The 20,135-nt window shown below is 44.0% G+C and overlaps 1 protein-coding gene across 1 annotated transcript in view; it reads right to left on the bottom strand.

Annotated features, from left to right (window-relative positions):
- Positions 1-20,135, bottom strand: part of DNAH9 (dynein axonemal heavy chain 9) — a 376,944-nt gene that overhangs the window by 200,650 nt on the left and 156,159 nt on the right. Inside the window, exons 33-38 of the mRNA XM_015118601.3 lie at positions 18,433-18,560; positions 15,031-15,139; positions 12,769-12,916; positions 6,753-6,927; positions 1,452-1,625; positions 758-965 (exon numbers count right to left, since the gene is read on the bottom strand). Of these exons, the coding sequence (XP_014974087.3) occupies positions 758-965; positions 1,452-1,625; positions 6,753-6,927; positions 12,769-12,916; positions 15,031-15,139; positions 18,433-18,560 (942 nt within the window). The remainder of the gene's footprint in view (positions 1-757; positions 966-1,451; positions 1,626-6,752; positions 6,928-12,768; positions 12,917-15,030; positions 15,140-18,432; positions 18,561-20,135) is intronic.

Below are 20,135 nucleotides of genomic sequence, written 5' to 3'. Positions count from 1 at the left end.
AGACCAAGTAACAGAGTGGGACAAGGCTGTCGCTGTTTGGGAAGTAACAACAGGGTTTCTCCCCAGCCCTGCCTCTCCCCTCATTTTGTTGAAAGAATGGCTTGGAAGCTTCTCCAAAACAAAGCTGTTTTTAGTCAATGTGTTGTTTCCATGAAAAAGAAGACTGTGTTGTAAATGAGTTAAGCGGAGAGAGACTCTGGCAAGAGGAAAACATCACCAGTGGCCCATGTCTATTTGGGAGCTCTGTGTGTCAACACCGGGGAAAAGCAAGCCCCAGGTGGAGTCAGAAGACCGGATGTGTCATGCCTGCCTTGCCACTTGGCGGTGACTTTGGGCAATCACATCCTTTTACCAGAGCCTCAGTTTCCCCATCCATAATATGAGAGAGGAATTAAATGATCTCTAGAGACACTTTCAGTGCCAGAAGCCTGCAAGTTCTTGCAAATCTCTCCATGGCTTGTAGCTGTCTTTGTCATCAAGGTGCTGAACTGCTCTGTGTTGAACACCTTGCTCTTGAGGAATTTAACAGGCCAGGGAGGAATGTAGAAAGAAAGACCAGAAGCGGAGCTAAGGGGTCCTGGAGGAGCCAGAAAGAGGCATGTGGGGAGAGGTGAGAAGGGGCACGTGGGAGGAAGTGCACAGTGCTGGGGTACGCAGAAGTACAGCCAGGCAGGCACCTGACGCTCGGCTTCAGCTCTGTGTCAGGTGACACGGCCACCCACACACCTCCCCACTCCAGGTGCCCTGGGCTCCTTACCCTGCAGCATTGCCGACGTGGTGTAGTAGTTGAATGGCACGTTTTTCACCAGGTATGCCTCGGGGTCGAGGCTGGCCAGCTTAGCTCTCACCAGCACTGACTTGCCAGTGCCAGCTGTGCCCACCAGCATGACAGGCCGCCGCCGTGCCATCAGCCGCTCCATGAAGTAGCACACACGGATGGTCTCACTCGTGTGCACCAAACATGCCTGGAACAGGAGCACAATAAACCTGCCAAGGGTGGGTTCCAGGGAGAAACAGATGTACCACCAATGTTCCAAAGCATTTCAGAAGAGTGGATGTGGAGCTCCCCAAATCAACACAGGTCAGGAGTATCTTCCCTGATATTCAGAGTGGGACTATCCCACAGACTCGCTCTCTGGGCTCCCTGCAGTTGGGCAGAGAGCTTCCCCACTCTCCTCTACCACCCGGGCCTCTTTCTCTGTGGCCTCTCTAATGCATTTTAAAATCTTCTGCCCCTGCCATTTCCTCCTCTCTTGAGGAAATGTCCTGGCCTTTAGGAGAATCTGTGACTTCATTACGCCTGTCATCTCCTCTGCAAAGTCATGGAGCTGGGGATGACTAGTTCCTAGCAAGGACAAATGCTCAGATGCCCATGCGCGGCTGCTACTGGAGCCACTGCAGATCCTTGAGGGTAACTGCACGCACGTCCTGGGCCGCTCAGCCGCACTCACCTGCAAGGGCATCTCGGGGTCAAATTCAAACTGGGGGATGAGCTTGGACCAAGGCTCGAATTTCTTGGTCTCTGGGTCGATGTAATAGTCAAAGATGGTTCCTTGGGCAGGAAACTTGACTGTTTTGAACTCAGTCAGCCACCATTTGCTGAACTCTGCCCGGTAGTCCACAAGCTGTAAAAACAAAGACAGTCAGGGGACAAGGTCCTCCAGAACTCAAGAAGCCCACACAGGAGGCCACAGCATAAGATAGAGGGTCAGGGCAGGATAATGTGCTCCTCCCTGTGCGGGCCTGCCGGATAGACCAGCTTCTCCAGGAAGGCAATGCTGCCCTGAGGGTCAACCCTGACCAAGCCCAACTATGCAGGGGGCACGCACAGGCATCCTTGCTTGACCACGCAGCTGAGCCAGCCTGGTCCTGCCATGTCTTGCAGCCATTGAAGGGTGGAGAGGGTTGAGGGAGGGAGGTGGAAGAACATGGGGGAGAATCAAGAACTCCTGGAGAGATAGATTGGCCCCATTCTTTGATGCCTGAGATTCTCTGCAGTTCCCAGGGTGGCAGCCTGAGGTTGGAGTGGAACGGTGACTCTTGACACCTGGGGCACAGAGCGCTGGAGTGAGAAGAGCCTCAGAAGGGTATGGGTGTCAGGTAGGTAACCACAGGCAGGTCCTTCTTTCTATGCCTCAATCTCCTCATCTGTAAAATGAGGTTTCTAGAAAGATTTCCAAGGTTCTTGCAAGAGCTAAAATCCTAGAATCTAGGAGCAGCAGGGGAGACAGAGCTGTACTGGTCTTTCTGACAAAAGGAATAAGTAGAGGCATATAATTTGCATGCATGCCTATTACATAATGAGCCTCTTATGCATGGGCTGTACACCCAGTGTACTCAAACCATCTTATTGTGTCCAAGCAAACACATACACACACACACTGAGACCCAAAACATACCCATTGCTACTGGCAACTCTCTGGGAGGGCAAACCCACTCTTTAAACATACCGAACTAAGGAAAATCCTAAAAGAAAAAAAAAATTGGACATTTTAGAAAACATTCGGCCGGGCGGGTCACTCACGTCTATAATCGTAGGACTTTGGGAGGCCGAGGCGGGCGGATCAGGAGGTCAGGAGATGGAAACCATTCTGGCTAACATGGTGAAACCCTGTCTCTACTAAAAATACTAAAAAGTTAGCCAGGTGTTGTGGTGGGTGCCTGTAGTCCCAGCTACTCGGGAGGCTGAGGCAGGAGAATGGTGTGAACCCAGGAGGTGGAGCTTGCAGTGAGCTGAGACCGTGCCACTGCACTCCAGCCTGGGCGACAGAGCGAGACTCTGTCTCAAAAAAAAAAAAAAAAAAAAGAAAAAAGAAAAAAGAAAAAAGAAAAAAAAAAAGAGAGAGAAAATATTCATGGAGGGCAGGACAAAGACAGAGTTCAAAGGCTGAACAGACCAGGGAGCTGGGCACATGGCAACAACTATGAACCCCAAAAAAAGGGCATTCCTCATTTTGCTGTCTGTTAAGTAAATAGGATTGAAGTCTTTTGCTTTAAAATGACAGTGGAAATGGGTGGTAAGATAAGAAAAGATTTGTTTGATGTTCTGATTCTGATTTGAATTTAGATCAAGGGGACGTTATAACTTCTCAATATTGTTCTCTGGAACCAGAAGCCTAGAGGAAACCCCCATTCTTAACTCCTAGATAATATGCTTCAAGACCTTCAACTTTCTACAAAAACCAGATTTTAGGTTTCTATGGAAACTCTGAAATGAAGACCACCTCTAGAAGGAAGGAAGTGTGGGTCTTCTCCTTTCCTCACCCCCGATGCTGCCTTGAGATGCCCGGCAATTTCTCAGCTAAGCCCTTGGCTGGGCCATACCGACATTGTCTCACCTTCCTGTAAGCTAGTACTTGACTGCACCTTGTACTATAATTGGACACTGTAAAATCAAGGTGACCTCTGCTGGGCCAGTCCAATGGTCCCTTCTTTTACTTTTTCTTTTTTCTTTTTTTTTTTTTTTTGAGATGGAGTCTCACTCTGTCGCCTAGGCTGGAGTGCAGTGGCGTGATCTCAGCTCACAGCAACCTCCGCCTCCCGGGTTCAAGCAGTTCTCTGCCTCAGCCTCCCGAGCAGCTGGGACTACAGGCGCCCACCACCATGCCCAAGCCTGGCTAACTTCTTATATTTTTAGTAGAGACGGGGTTTCACCATATTGTCTAGGCTGGTCTTGAACTATGGACCTCGTGATCCACCTGCCTTGGTCTCCCAAAGTGCCGGTATTACAGGCCTGAGCCCCTGCGCCCAGCCCAATGATCCTATCTTAATTCCACTCCATGGGATCTCTTCAGCATGGTCCCTTCTGAAATCCCCATATCCCTTGGGCTCTGACAGTTCACTGTTTTCTCTCTGCCCTTTAACCTGGAGGACATGAGGACTTTACTGGCATACTGTGGTAGAGTTGGGAATCCAGTGTTACTTCGCTTCATTTTCACAATGCTATGGGTTATCCTGGTTACTTAAAATTATTCCTATTTTATAAAGTGGGGGTTTTATGAAAAGACAGAATTGGGAGTTGAACTCAGGTTGTCAGTCTCACAATCTGGTGTTTTCTCCACCTCATGTTTCTGAGAGTTTTTTTTGTAGTTCTGTTCTGCTTTTATGAAAGTTTTTTCAATGTAAGCACCATTGGTGTTCCTGATGTGAATATGTTGGCGAAATTCCTACCTTCCAATTTACAGCACTACTTTTGGTGTTTAGCTTTAATGCAGGCTGTGTAGGGGTCTGGGATGTGCCCTGCTGCTAAAAGCTTTCTCCCTTGTCCTCTCCCCAGGTTGCCGGCAGGGCTGTCGATTACTTCAAGTGCTCCAGTGCCCAAGACGCCTGGAGGGATGCTTTCTCCGGGGCTTTTAAAAGGCTTGAGGGGATTTAAATTTTTATACCCAGAGTTAGAAAAATTGATCACATATTTTCATCCTGTTACCCCACTGCCTGCTCAGCATCAATACGAGAGAGAAGCCCAGCGGTCGCTGTCTGACATTTTGCCAGCCCCAGGTCAGAGACTGCATTTGATGGGGAGTAATAACCTATGCATTTGGGATTTCTGTGCAGTTCAGCCAGGTCTCATCCATCCTGCTGAAATCTCTGCCTCCTTGCCTCAAAGGGGAAACGTAAAGCTGTCAAAGAAGTAGTCCACAGAGAAGCTCCAAAGACTACAGAACAGACAGCAGAAAATTCTCAGATGTCGAACTCCTGGTTCATCTATCCTCCTGTCCTTGGAGATTTCCCTTTCTGCCTCCAGGGCATCCGGCTCTGGGGAGGGCGGTAGAGAAAGGTGCACTTCCTGAGAGCCTGTGAGAGCTGCTTTCTGAATTTTGAGCACCAAAGAACACATCAGGGAGTGATGGGTGGTAGGACGGATGTTAACAGCCAGGGCCCTTGAAAATGAAAAAGAAGTTAATTGCTAATTCTTTTGTGTCCAAGTTCACTTTCATTTTGGATTTCTAGAACATGATTTTGCCGGAGGAGGCTGAAACTTTCTACTTTTCTTTGAAAGAGGCTCACAATCAATCCAGACTGAAAAGGGTAAATCATAACTTTCTAACAATTACAGCTTGGTCTGATCCCCTGTTGCAAGAGAGGCAGCAGATACTTGCTATGGAACCGAATATTTTTACTAGAAGAATATTAATAATAAACACCCATGGGTTGTGCTAAGTACCTTGCATAGATTCATGCTGAGTGATTAGAACAGTATGCATTCAACTTAATCCTCACCACCCTCCTAGGAGCTGGGTACCCCATCATTATCCTTTGTGAACGTGGCGAGAGTAAGGTAGAGAGAGGTTAAGTTACTTGACTAAGGTTCCCCAGATAATAGGGGCAGAGTTACAGTTCAAATCCATAGTTCATGTTCTTTTTTATTTTTATTTTTTGCTTTTCTCATTGATTTTTAAAAATCACTTTATGGTAGTATGACTGATATACAAAACCTGTACATATTTAACCCATACGATGTGATGAGTTTAGAATATACTTGTGAAACCATCACCACAGTCTATGCATAAATCTCCATATCACCTTCAAAGTTCCCTTCCATGCTCTTATTTATCATCGTTACTATTATTGTTATTGTTGTTTTGTGCTAAGAACATTTGATGTAAGATTTATCTTCCCTCTTAGAAATCTTTCTTTTTTCTTTTTTTTTTTTTTAAGAAAAAGGAAATCTTTCCATTTGCAACAACGTGATGAACCTGGAGATTGTCATGCTAGGTGAAATAAGCCAGGCACAGAAGAACAAATCTGACATGATTCCACTTACAAGATGCAGCTAAAATAGTCAATTCACAGAAGTGAAGAGAGGAATTGAGGTTGCCAGTGGCTGGGGGAGGGAGCAATGGAAGGTATAGGTCAAAGGGTACAAAGTTTTGGTTATAAAAATGATTAAGTCCAAGATGAATAAATCTTCTGTACCAGAAAGTTCCTATAGTAACAATACTCTATTGTATACTTAAAATTTGCTAACACAGTCCATGTTCTTAATTGCCATGCAATATTGCATAATAGCTATCATCAGTTTATAAAAGACTGGTTTGCATAATATTGAATGTTTTTCTTTCTAGATAAAATATCTTTTATTTGGAGAAAAATAAGTAAAGAAAAAGGCTAGAAATACCAGAAGGGTGAGGGGATAGGATGCAAAGATATTCCAAACCACATATCCCTTCTTCCAATCAACATGAGACTATAGCAGTTAACAGTATGAGATAAATTCCACTTTGGTTTTCCAATCCTAGATGCTAATTAGACTTTGGTCCAACGTTCTCTGGACAGCTTTGAGTTTCGTGGGTATGGAGATATGATGGTTAACTCTGGCCTGGTAGGGAGTGGTACATCCTTGTTCTAGAGGTTTTTAAGAAAACTGAAGGGTTTCCTTCCACTCAAGCTTCCAGAGCACAGCCTCCTTCCACCCCTTTCTCCACAAACACACCACCTGGCAAAGTAGTGCATATATACCAGCAGTTGCTCAAACTCAAACACTGTATAAGTTCCCAAGAAATCAAAGGTATGTTCAGTAGCTCAAAAAGGAAAAGCTCTGAACACACCACGACCTCATGTATCTCACCCTATGAGGGCTTGCTAGGGGGACTGATGTCTTTAGCAGAGTAATAGGTAGGTGACTAAATAGTTTGCTGCTTTCAAGTCCATTCTGACATTTAGCTGTCCTATCTTCCAAATCTTTGCTAAAGGATCATTGTTTTGCTGCTACAGACTTCAACGTGGATGTTGAACTCAATATATCTCCTTACCTGATCCTGGACCATTGCTCCGCCGAAAGCCCAGATGGCAGCAAACACAAAATAATGCTCATAAATTTCCTTAGGGCAGTCTGCAGGGATATCCTCCGTGGTCAGGAGACATTCCAGAAGGTGACACACCATCTGAACCATGCTCTGCTCTGGGATGGGAATGATTTTCTTAAACCTGCAAAGAGAGACCCGAGGGGATCTGAAACACAGTGGATATTCCATTCTGGTGGTGCTGTTGGACAGCTATGGAACCACTCAGTTTCAGCGGACTCATGGCCTGTCAAGTTCTTTGGGATTACAGACGACCAGAGCGCCACTTAAGCCTTTATTCTCATCAGCTGTTCTCGTGCCAGCTTCCTTTGTAAGGAAGTAAGGGCCCAGAGCTCTCCTGAGGACTTTCTCATCTCCTTTCCTTTGACACCCTCTCCCTGCGCGCTTCTCCTTCTGTTGATGATCCCCTCTCAGTCCCTGGGAAACCCAGGTGTTTGCAACAAGGAAAAACCACTTTTTCGCGCGTTTCACAATTTCTGCAACTGTCAAAAAGCACCTAAACTGTAATCCCAGCACTTTGGGAGGCCGAGGCTGGAGGATCATGAGGTCAGGAGATGGAGACCATCCTGGCTAACACGGTGAAACCCTGTCTCTACTAAAAATACAAAAAATTAGCCGGGTGCAGTGGTGGGTGCCTGTAGTCCCAGCTACTCAGGAGGCTGAGGCAGGAGAATGGCGTGAACCCGGGAGGCAGAGCTTGCAGTGAGCCAAGATCACACCACTGCATTCCAGCCTGGGTGACAGAGTGAGACTCCGTCAAAAAAAAAAAAAAAAAAAAAAGCACCTAAAGAGGCACTTTGGGTGCAATTCTGAGGCTTGCCCTTTTACCTCTTCACCTCAGAAGTTTCCTTCCATTGAAAACACCAAAAAGACTTTTTCTGGGGCCGGGATCTTATCTGGGAAGTAGAGTGGACCAGGACAGATGGTTATTTTATACAATCATGATGAACTGAATGGAGTTCTTCAACTGAAAGTACACCTCTGTAACCCTGCCCTGGCCTGGTGTTTGCACTTTTAATCTTGGCTTTAGAGGCCTCAATTGAAAGGCAGATATCAAGAGATGCACAAAAGACATCCTATGCCCCGTGCAGCAGGAGCATACACAAGCTCACGCACACATACTTTCCTTTCCATGGGTACCCTCATCATACCACATGTATCTGCAGAGTACACAGCGTACCCCCACACTCAGCCCACATCGCCACCTCCCACAGGATGACATGTTCACAGGCAGCCTGGAGGCAGAGTCCGTTTTCATAACATATACGGCACTGTCAATGGACACCTTAACAGTCATTTCCCAGCACTGAACCTCAGAGTTGCATGGCACACCATTCACTTTTTAGCATTTGTGCTGGTTTTGAATCTAGTTGCAATTCTTACAACAAACGCTATGATGTTTTTAGAGTGTAACAGTCTAGGTATTACTTCCATGAGTGATGAGAAGAGTGACTCCTCGACGGGTGTTCCCTCATTTGTTTGATGTGTATTTGTAACAGACAGATACAACACAACTCTCTCAGGCTCAGTGCTGGATAAGCCTGAGAGGATAACAAAGAGGATACGTGCCAACTGCCCTTCTATTCCAAACAGAGATTCCAGACAACTTAGGTGGGACTCGCAGAGGGTTTTGCAACCCTGGCTTCTCACCCTCTCAAGAGCACAGAGGACAAAGCGGGAGATGCTGGAAGGCCTGGAAACTAGCATTCAGAATACTAGAGAGAGCTCTGGGTAGGCAACGAGTGTCCCCTCCTGCACAGGGAAGGTAGCTGCTTTCCCCTAACAGCCAGGGAAAGGGGCTTCAGTAGGATTACTCCGAGTTGAAGAAGGACCCTTGCCTGGAAAACCCCTGAGAGTTGCTGATCTCCCAGTGGAGAGTGGGGAGGTCCCTTGCGGGTGCAGCCTGTGCTCCAGTTTGTCAAAGCAGAGAAGGGGTAAGCATCTCCTGGAATCCAGGTGTGGACTGTGTGCAGCAGGGGTTGCCTGAGTGCTGGCTGAGGGATCAGGTGAGTCAGATGGGGTTTGTGTAGGAGCGGGACCTGACTGGCTAGAGAAGCAGTTACTTTCTTCCAGAATAACAGATGAAAGATTTCCAGTGATGGGGAGGAGCCAAGGAGTTCCCAAAAATTACCAAAGAGAAGAAGTCGGATTTCAAGATATATCACAGTTGGGGCAACCAACTAAGGCCGCACCAGTTGCAGTCAGGTAAGGATTTCTCCTGCCCCTTCCCCTCTTCTCTCCACCCCTCTTTTATGCCGAGGGGTCAGAAGTTATAGCCAGGGAGTAGGTCACTGGCAGAGAAAGGAGAGAAGTCAAAAACACGCCCCTTTCCCATTGCAGTCCTGAGCTGAGGCGGGTGGGGCAGAAGCCTCCATTATGAATGGAGTTTGTTTCTTTATATTTTCACTGGCCTAACACACACGTGTATGTATGACTGTGTGACTAGAAGTGATCAGATGCCTTTTTATCGGAAAAGTCATACAGAAAAGTCATAGACCTTGACCTAGATCTCACGCAGGGGCAGGAGAAGAACTAGTCACATATAATGGTTTTAAAGGAACAGTAGGAAACAAAATAAAGCTGTTTTATAATTGCCCCTTATGGGCCTGCTTATTTAATAAGAAGTTATTATCTGTTGACATGACACGGCTTTGTAGTGACAGGGCCACATGAAGCGAGCATTACAACACTGTGACTGCATAAAATAGAAGGAAGGCTTTAAAGCAAGTGTCTGTTACTAACTGGCTATGATGCCAGGGGAGCATCGTGGAGCCACAGCTCCCTCATCGGCAGGATGGCTGTGAGAATGAAAAGACATCGGCCGGGCATGGTGGCTTATGCCTGTAATCCCAGCACTTTGGGAGGCTCAGGAGGGCAGATCACGAGGTCAAGAGATTGAGACCACCCTGGCCAACATGGTGAAACTCTGTCTCTACTAAAAATACAAAAATTAGCTGGGTGTGGTGGTGGGTGCCTATAGTCCCAGCTACTCGGAGGCTGAGGCAGGAGAATCTCTTGAACCCGGAGGCGGAGGTTGCAGTGAGCCGAGATTGCACCACTGCACTCCAGCCTGGGCGACAGAGCGAGACTCTGTTTCAAAGAAAAAAAAAAAAAAAAAAGAAAGAAAAGACATTACACCTAGAATGGGCAGAGAGTTCCGGGGAGAGTTACCTCTGGATAGACTTAATACACTCAGAATATTCAAAGCTGTTTTAAAGGCTTGTGCATGCACCGGCACACATGCACACACAAAGACACACGAGTTTGCCATCTCTTGTTCTAAATGTCCACAGTGAGAAATAGCAGACTTTTAATTAAAGGTATATGGGACAAGCGTCTCAGGAAAATCCTAAAGAACGGGCATGCAAAGGAAAAGAAATTATTTTATCAAAAAGATACTTGCACTCTTGTTTATTGCAGCACTATTCACAATAGCGAAGTCATGGAATCAACCTGAGTTTCCATCAACAGACAATTGAATTTAAAAGGTGGTGTAGGCAGGATGCAGTGGTTTACACCTATAATCTCAGGACTTTGGGATGCTGAGGCAGGCGGATCACCTGAGGTCAGGGGTTTGAGACCAGCCTGGCCAACATGGCAAAACCCCATCTCTACTAAAAATACAAAAATTAGGCCGGGTGCAGTGGCTCACGCCTGTAATCCCAGCACTTTGGGAGGCCAAGGCGGGCAGATCACGAGGTCAAGAGACCGAGACCATCCTGGCCAATATGGTGAAACCCCGTCTCTACTAAAAATACAAAAAATTAGCTGGGCGTGGTGGCACATGCCTATAGTCCCAGCTACTTGGCAAGGTGAGGCAGGAGAATCGCTTGAACCCAGAAGGCGGAGGTTGCAGTGAGTTGAGGTTGCGCCACTGCACTCCAGCCTGGGCTACAGAGCGAGACTCTGACCAAAAAAAAAAACAAAAAAAAACACAAAAAAACAAAAATTAGCTGGATATGGTAATGCTCACTTGTAATCCCAGCTACTCAGAAGGCTGAGGCAGGAGAATCGCTTGAACCCAGGAGGTGGAGGCTGCAGTGAGCCAAGATCGCACCACTGCACTCCAGCCTGGGTGACAGAGCAAGACAATGACTCAAAAAAAAAAAAAAAAAAAAAATGGTGTGTATATATATCTACGTATACCACATGGAATACTACTTAGTCATAAAAAAGAATGAAATCATGTCTTTTGCAGGAACATGCATGGAACTGGAGTCCATTATCCTTAGCGAAATGACTGCGAAACGGATAGTCAAAAACTGTTTGTTCTCACTTGTAAGTGGGATCTAAACAGTAGGTATATATGGAAATACAGAGTGAAATAATAAACACCAGAGACTCCAAAAGGTGGGAGGGTGGCAGGGGGGTGAGGATAAAATACCCCCATTGGATACAATGTATGCTATTCAGGTGGTGGGTGCACTAAAGGGCCAGATTTCACCACTACACCATATATCCCTGTAACACAACTGCACTTCTATCCCTAAATCTATACAAATAAAACTTTAAAAAGCATTTTAAAACTCAAAAACCAAAAAACAAACAAACAAAAAAACCAGGGATAGACTATTTTCCTAAAACCTTACCCTTCTCTGGTTTTCTAACTCTTGGCTGCCCGAGTCCATCTGTGATATTAACTACTGTTTTCCACTTCCAGACTCTGTTAGCTCCACGGGCTGCTTTAGCCTATGACATCCCAAGGCCACAGAGCCCATGGGCCACCCAGGGACTAAAAGCTTTTCAAAGGCTTATACATATGTTGAGTTGGAAGAATAATTATTGACCCCGAAATAGAAAAACTATGAAATCAAAAGTAATGTTTCATTAAACAACGAAGATAGACCACAATGTCGCCTACATGACTGCAACTCAATTTTTAAGTATACAAAATTCACTTTGAATGGGAGTGGATTTTTTGGGGTATGGGCAGGGCATATGGAATGGGAGCGCCTGGCACCCTCTTGTAGTATTGTTTCCTGCAGTCTGAAGTGCTCCCTTCCCCTTGGCCTCCGTGCTTGCAAATCATTGGAGGCACAATCATATCCCATGCTTGACAAGCCAAGGAAGAAAGAGGCAGGGATCAACTGCAATGATAGACTTTAGTTTCCGGGAAACATAACCCTGACCCTAAACTGTGGTGTCTTCATGGGGCTCTGAGTCACACTGCTTTCACAGCGCCAGCCTCAGGGGCCTATTCTTGCCTCCGCTATGGGGATGGGTGTCAGCTTCACAGAATGATGTGTCAAATGGTAACAACGACAACAACAAAAAATAGCGTAAAACAAAAGCAGGTTCCAACCACGGGCAGCTCCCTGTGCTGACACAGATAGTATTCTCGCTGTAATAAGTATCCTCTTGGTCAAGAGTGATTAAGTTCTTGCTTAGTGATAAGTGATAAGTGATCAGGGCTTGTTGCTCTTACTTTTACAAACCTATAAGAGGAAAGGTAAACTCACAATATCCAACAGGGCAGGACCGTCAGATGGTACATTATACCCAATTCCACATTATCTGGGCTGTGAACGCACACAGCCAGGCACAGGGAGTGGGCCCCACAGGTCACCAACATGTGCCATTTTCACCCCTAGGTCTGTTGATCTGGCCTGTGGATTATTTATTACAAATGCAGAGCTGCTTGCCCTGTACACAGAAGGATCTGAGTCTCTGGATTATAATCTGATACTACAACCCACAGCCTCCCTCAGATATACCCACGTGGCACTCACGAAAGGAACTTTCAATCTTCCTTCTCTTCACTCACCTCACTTCATGCCTGAGCTGACAACAGGCATCCCGTAGCCATCCTAATGTGTGTTCCCTCTGCCTTCTGCCATGCCTGGAGGCATTGCTCTGGGAACATCTGACTTTGGGGCAGGACAGAACATCAGCAGGACACCAAGTATGAACCGATGGGCTTTTAATTGCTGCTTTGACTCTCTATCTTCCTTATTTCTTGGCCTACCTGGTTCTGAGTGTGTCTAAGCAGGTTGGAATGTACTTGTCAAACAGAATGGTTAGGTTGGCTCTCTCTGTCTGGATTTCCCTCTTGTCAATCCAGCTGCTCACCGGAGGGTTCCATCCCAAGTCTGCCGGGTTGATGTACAAGATCCCTGTGAGCACAGAGAATATAGTTAGGTGAATATTCCGTATACATCAGTATATTTTTCACCCCAGGGAGTTATTTTCTCTGTTTGGAAAATGTACAGAAGACTGAACTGAAAAGAAAAGGAGATTTGGCTGAGATGTGAGAGGGTAAATGGGTCTGCTATTGAGGAACAACTCCAATGGACTGGTGATAGATGGATGGGGAGCAGCTTTGAGAATCCCAAGGCCAAGTCCAGGCTCAGGAAGAAAGAAGGCTGTGACAGATCAGCGATACTTGTCATGGGAATGTGGGGGGTATGTAGTGGGTTGAATGGTGGTCCCCCGAAAGTCAAGGCCATGTCCTGACCCCTGGAACCTGCCAGTGTGATCTTATTTAGAGAAAGGGTCTTTGCAGGCTGGGCACAGTGGCTCACGCCTATAATCCCAGCACTTTGGGAGGCTGAGGCAGGTGGATCACCTGAAGTCAGGACTTCAAGACCAGTCTGGCCAATATGGTGAAACCCCGTCTCTACTAAAAATACAAAAAATTAACTGCGCATGGTGGCACACGTCTGTCATCCCAGCTACTTGGGAGGCTGAGGCAGAAGAACGGCTTGAACCCGGGAGGCAGAGCTTGCAGTGAGCCGAGATCGTGCCACTGCACTCCAGCCTGGGCAACAGAGTAAGACTCTGTCTTAAAAAAAAGAAAAGAAAAAAGAAAAAGAGTCTTTGCAGATGTAATTAAGTTAAAGATGTTGAGATGAGACTATCCTGAGTTATCTGGGTGGAACATTTCTAAGTGTCCTAATAAGAGACAGAGGGGAGAGACATACACAGAAGAGAAGGCCATGGGAAGAAGCCAGAGACTGGCATTATGGGGCCACAAGCCAAGGAACATCCAAGCTGGGAGATGCAAGAAAAGATTCTCCCCTAAAGCCTTTAGAGGAAGCACAGCCCTGCTGACCTTGATTTTGGATGTCCAACTTCCAGAAATGTGAGAAAATACATTTCTGTTGATTTAAAAGCCCCAAGTTTGTGGAAATTCGTTACTCTTGTTAGAGTATCCCTAGGACAGGAGAGACAACTCTCCTGGCCTGTGTCCACCAATTTTAGCAGAGGTTCTTGAAAGGGAATGTAATATTACGGTAGAGGCCAAACAAGATCTCTTTTTAAATTATTTTATTTTACTATTTATTTCCTTTTATTTTATCATTAATATTATTTTTTAACAGCTTTATTGGAGTATAATTGATATATAAAAAGCTGTACATATTTAAGGTATACTATTTGAAATTGGACATATGCATACACCAGTGAAACTATTATCGCAATCAAGGTAATAAACATCCATCACTTCCAAAAGTGTGCGTGTGTGTGTGTGTGTGTGTGTGTGTGTGTTAAGAACACTTAACATGAGATCTAGCCTCTTTAACACTTTTTTGTATTTTTTTTTTTGTAGTAATTGGGCTTTGGTGTGTTGCCTAGGCTGGTCTCAATCTCCCAGGCTCAAGCTCTCTGCCCATCCCAGCCTCATAAATTGCTGGGATGATAGGTGTGAGCCACCAAGCCTGGCCCAACAATTTTTTTAAGTGCACACTACAGTATTGTTAACTATAGGCACTGTGTTATACAGCATATCTCTAGGACTTACTCATCCTGCAGAACTGGAATTTTGTACCCATTGACCAACATCTGCCCTGTCCCCCCAACCCTCACCTTTGGCAACTGACATTCTACTCCTGCTTCTTTAAGTTTGATTTTGCCAAACAATTTTTAAAAAACTCTTCCAGTCTCTGTTAATAAATTTGTTCAGTGGAGACAGAGGAAAGTTAAGGTATAGAGCTACAATTCTGCACCAGGAGTTAGTGAGAAACAGTGATGTTTGGTCATCTCCATTGACAGGGAGGCTAGAACTGGCCTAAAAGTAGCCTAAGTTGGACACTTCTGTGCAGAGGATAATTGTGCAGCTCAAAAGCTCTTTCCCTTCTTATTACCACAACATTTCCAAATTCACAAAACTGCACGTCAGGCTTCTGGCTCCCATGTGGAGATTCCTTCTGAGTCAGCAGAACTACGTGTGAAGCGAGAGGCACATGCCTAAGTGGAGTAGCTTTGTGGTTCTTCCCTTCTTGGGCCGTACCTGCTCTAGAGACAGTTGCTGGAGTGGCTGTGCGCAGGTGGCTGATCTCAAAGAGGAGCTTCATGGTGGGGTTCAGAGGAATCCTCTCATTGCTGGCCAATGTCAGCACCTGGAAACAACAGGGAAGGGCATGCCAGTGAGGAAGGAGGTAAGTACCTTGCCAGCCTGTGGGGATTTGGCTGATTGTTATTGGTTTGGTTGGGATTATGGATAATTATTTCCTTGATATGGTTTGACCATGTCCCCACCCAAATCTCATCTTGAATTGTAGCTCCCATAATTCCCATGTGTTGTGGGAGGGACCCAGTGGGAGATAATTGAATCATGGGAGTGGTTTCCCCTATACTGTTCTCATGGTTGTGAGTGAGTCTCACAAAATCTGATTTTTTTTTTTTTTTTTTGACGGAGTCTCACTCTGTCACCCAGGCTAGAGTGCAGTGGCATGATCTCGGCTCACTGCAAGCTCTGCCTCCTTGCTTCACGCCATTCTCCTGCCTCAGCCTCCTGAGTAGCTGAAACTACAGGTGCCTGCCACCATGCCAGGCTAATTTTTTGTATTTTTAGTAGAGATGGGATTTCACTGTGTTAGCCAGCATGGTCTCAATCTCCTGACCTCGTGATCTGCCCACCTCGGCTCCCCAGAGTGCTCACAGGCATGAGTCATCCAGTCGATCTGGTGGTTTTATAAGGGGAAACCCCTTTCACTTGGCTCTCATTCTCTCTTGTCTGCTGCCATGTAAGACATGCCTTTCGCCTTCTGCCATGATTGTGAGGCCTCCTCATTTATGTGGAACTGTGAGTTCATTAAACCTCCTTTTCTTTATAAATTACCCAGTTTCCAGTATGTCTTTATCAGTAGTGTGAAAATGAACAAATACATTCCTTCTTTGTGATAATTAGTATTTTCTAAATTTTCTACAAAAATCCTCTCTTTCTTCCTATACACTCTCCACCACCACCCCTGTGTGTATATGTGTGTATGTGTGTTGAATCACAAAAAAAAGTTATTTAAACAGTTTAAAGTGATGTCAATGATTTGAATGAACTAGACCATACTGGAATAATGGAACTCTTAAAAGAAAATAACTTACATTTCATATTAATACTGTTCCTTTTATAATAGTACTTCATGAATGATCCCTACAAAAAGAATTTCAAAACTCTGCTTAAAAAAATCAGAGATTACACAAACAAATGGAAAAATATCCCATGTTCATGGATAGGAAGAATCAAAATCATTAAAATGACCATACTGCCCAAAGCAATTTATAGATTCAATGCTATTCCTACTAAACTACCAATGACATTCTTCATAGAACTAGAAAATCTATTTTAAAATTCATATGGAACCAAAAAAGAGCCAGAATAACTAAGGCAATTATAAGCAAAACAAAAAACAAAAACAAAATAAAACAAAACAAAACAAAAAACTACACGGCTGGAGGCATCATGTTACCTGACTTCAAACTACACTACAGGGCGACAGTAACCAAAACAGTGTGGTACTGGTACAAAAACAGACACATAGATCAATGGAATAGAATAGAAAGCCCAGAAACAAGGCTGCACACCTGTGACCATCTAATCTTCAACAAAGCTGACAAAAACAAGCAATGGGGGAAGAAATGCCTATTTAATACACGGTGCTGGGATAACTGGCTAGCCATATGCAGAAGACTGAAACTGGCCCCCTTCTTTACATGATATATAAAGATTAACTCAAGAGGATTAAAAACTTAAATGTAAATCCAAAACTATAAAAGCCCTGGAAGACAACCTAGGCAATACCATCTTGGCCATAAGAAGGAGCGAAGATTTAATGACAAAGATGCCAAAAGTCATTGCAACAAATGCAAAATTGACAAATGGGATCTAATTAAACTAAAGAGCTTCTGCACAGCAAAGGAAATGATCAACAGAGTGAACAGACAACCTAAAGAATGGGAAAAAATATTTGCAAACCATGCATCTGACAAACGTCTAATATCCAGCATCTATAAGGAACTTAAGCAAACTTATGACAAACAAACAAACAACACTATGACAAAGTGGACAAAGAACATGAACAGAAACTTCTCTAAGGAAGACATACATGTGGCCAAAAAGCATATGAAAAAAATCTCAACATCACTGATTATGAGAGAAATGCAAATCAAAACCACAATGAGATTCCATCTCACACCAGTCAGAATTGCTATTACTAAAATATCAAAAAAGAACAGATGCTGGTGAGGTTGTGGAGAAAAGGGAACACTTATACACTGTTGGTGGGAGTGTAAATTAGTTTAACCATTGTGGAAACCGGTTTGGTGACTCCTCAAGAGCTAAAAACAGAACTACTGTTCGACCCAGCTATTTCATTACTGGACATATATCCAGAGGAATATAAATCATTCTACTATAAAGACACATGCACGCAAATGTTTATTGCCACACTCTTCACAATGGCAAAGACATTGAACCAACCTAAATGCCCATCAATGACAGATTAGATAAAGAAAATGTGGTACATACACACTATGGAATATTATGCAGCCATAAAAAGAATGAGATCATGTTCTTTTTTGTGGGAATATGGATGGAGCAGGAGGCCATTACCTTAGCAAACTAATGCAGGAACAGAAGACCAAATGCTACATGTTCTCATTTATAAGTGGGAGCTAAATGATGAGAACTCGTGAACACAAAGAAGGGAACAACAGACAGGACACTGGAGCCCCCTTGAGGGCACAAGGTAGGGGGAGGGAGAGGTGCAGAAAATGTAACTATTGGGTACTGAACTTAGTACCTGGGTGATGAAACAATGTGTACAACAAACCCCTGTGACATGAGTTTGCCTATGTAACAAACCTGCACATGTGTCCTCAAACCTAAAAGTCAAAAAAAAATCAAGTAGTCTCTCCAGGAGAGCATGCTTTTATTCGAACAATCCTGTAAATGTTGAAGGCATTTTAAAACTTGTAATCTGGACATGCTCTCTGAACAAGTTTAGGAACAGCCACCAGCTTAACAGTCACCAGTTAGTTTTTTGAGATGGAGTTTCACTCTTGTTGCCCAGGCTGGAGTGCCATGGCGTGATCTTGGCTCACTGCAATCTCTGCCTACTGGGTTCAAGCAATTCTCCTGCCTCAGCCTCCTGAGTAGCTGGGATTACAGGCGTCTACCACAATGCCCTATTTTTTTGTATTTTTCGTAGAGATGGGGTTTCACCATGTTGGCCAGGTTGGTCTTGAACTCCTGACCTCAGGTGATCTGCCCACCTTGGCCTCCCAGGGTGCTGGGAGTTCCTTATTCTGAGCCAGCCATCATGTGGAATCTAGATTTGCAAATACGCCTGCCACACTGGGTGACTGGTTTCACAGATGATTAGAAATGATCTAGGGATCTCCCCCAATTTCATACCTTGTTATCATCCATGACAGTATTCAGGGACTCAATCCACATTGGATCTATGTCGCCATCCAGTAAAATCCACTTGGGCCCATCATGGGTGATGTTGGCAAGCTCCCGCATGATGGAAGAGAACAATCCTAAAAGGAACCACTGATACCTTATTTTCCATTTCATCATTAATCCTCTTTCACTTAAACATAGCTTTCCCCTTTTAGCTACAACACACAGAAGGAGGTGTACGTGGAACATGCAAAGGCAGATCAGACCTGGTTTTATTTTTATTTTATTTTACTTTATTTTTTTTTAGATAGAGTCTTGCTCTGTTGCCAGGCTGGAGTGTAATGGTGTGATTTCAGCTCACTGCAACCTCTGCCTCCCGGGTTCAAGTGCTTCTCCTGCCTCAGCCTCCTGAGTAGCTGGGACTACAGGCACGTGCCACCACACCCAGCTAATTTTTTTGTATTTTTAGTAGTGACGCGGTTTCACCATGCTGGCCCGGATGCAGACCTGGTTTTATATCTTGCTTTGCAAAAACCTGGCAGTGCCCAAGGTGCATTTTCCCTGTGCTTTAGTCTAACTTTTCATAACATCAACAAGAACAAGAACAATGCCTCATAGTACTAGCTTTTCAAGCGACAAAGTGAGTCATTTCAGCAAGTAACTATGACATGATGAAACTACATTAAACTTTTTAAGGTAGCATTTTCATGCTTTGTAATTGCAGTCTTGGTGAATCTTGCCAAACCCAGGCTTTGGAAAGAGGCTCATCTGATTCTAATTGTCATTACCTGAAATTTATATATTAATTTGGGCAAAATTGATTTTTATGACATTAAATTTCCCCAGTTAATAGTATGGCATGTCTGTTCATTTATTCACATATGGTTTTATGTCCCTAGTACATTTTTACAGCTTTTAAAATACATGTCTTTGGTTAAATGTGTTCCTAAATATGTCATGATTTTTATTGCTACTGTGAAATGAATTTTCTCCTCCTGCACTTCTATTTTTAGTTGACTCTTACCAGTATTGAGAAAAGTTACCAAATTTTGTGTATTTACTTTATGTTCAATTGCCTTTAATGAACTTTCTTATTAATTCTAGTAATTTTTCAGTAATGTCTCATAAATTTTCTAGGTATAAAGTTGCGTAATAAAACAATAATTTCTCTCCTTTCCTCTAATTTATTTTTTCTTTCCTACGATTTATTCCATCTATTCCATTTTCTTGTCCTATTGCATTTTCTAGAACCCCAATAAGCAATAATGTTGACAATAAGCATCCCTGACTTGTTCCTTATTTTTCATGGAAATTTACGGTATCATTATTCAGAATGACTTTATTTTCATTTCAGCTTTAGGTACAGAGCATTTAGTATATTTTAGGGGCTTCCTTCTATTCCTACTTTACTTAGAATTTTCTATTAGGAATGAATTGCATTTTAAGTATCTATTTAGTGATCAAATAATTTTCCCCTTTAATTTGTCAATGTTTTATGTTAATACTGTTAAAAATAATTGCTCTATCCTTCCATTCATGGAATGGATTTTACTTGGTCAAAACGTATTATTTTTGAGATACTATTTGATTCTACTTACTGATATTTTATTTAGGATTTTTGTATCTATATTAATGAGTAACACTGGGTTTTTTTTGGCTCCACATAAAAATTGATATCAATATTATTCTTGTTCTGTAAAATAATTTGAGAG

The sequence above is a fragment of the Macaca mulatta genome, chromosome 16 (genome assembly GCF_049350105.2).
Source record: "Macaca mulatta isolate MMU2019108-1 chromosome 16, T2T-MMU8v2.0, whole genome shotgun sequence".
Taxonomy (NCBI): Eukaryota; Metazoa; Chordata; class Mammalia; order Primates; family Cercopithecidae; genus Macaca; species Macaca mulatta.
Note: the sequence above shows the minus strand (reverse complement) of the source record. Positions and strands in the feature narration are given on the sequence as shown.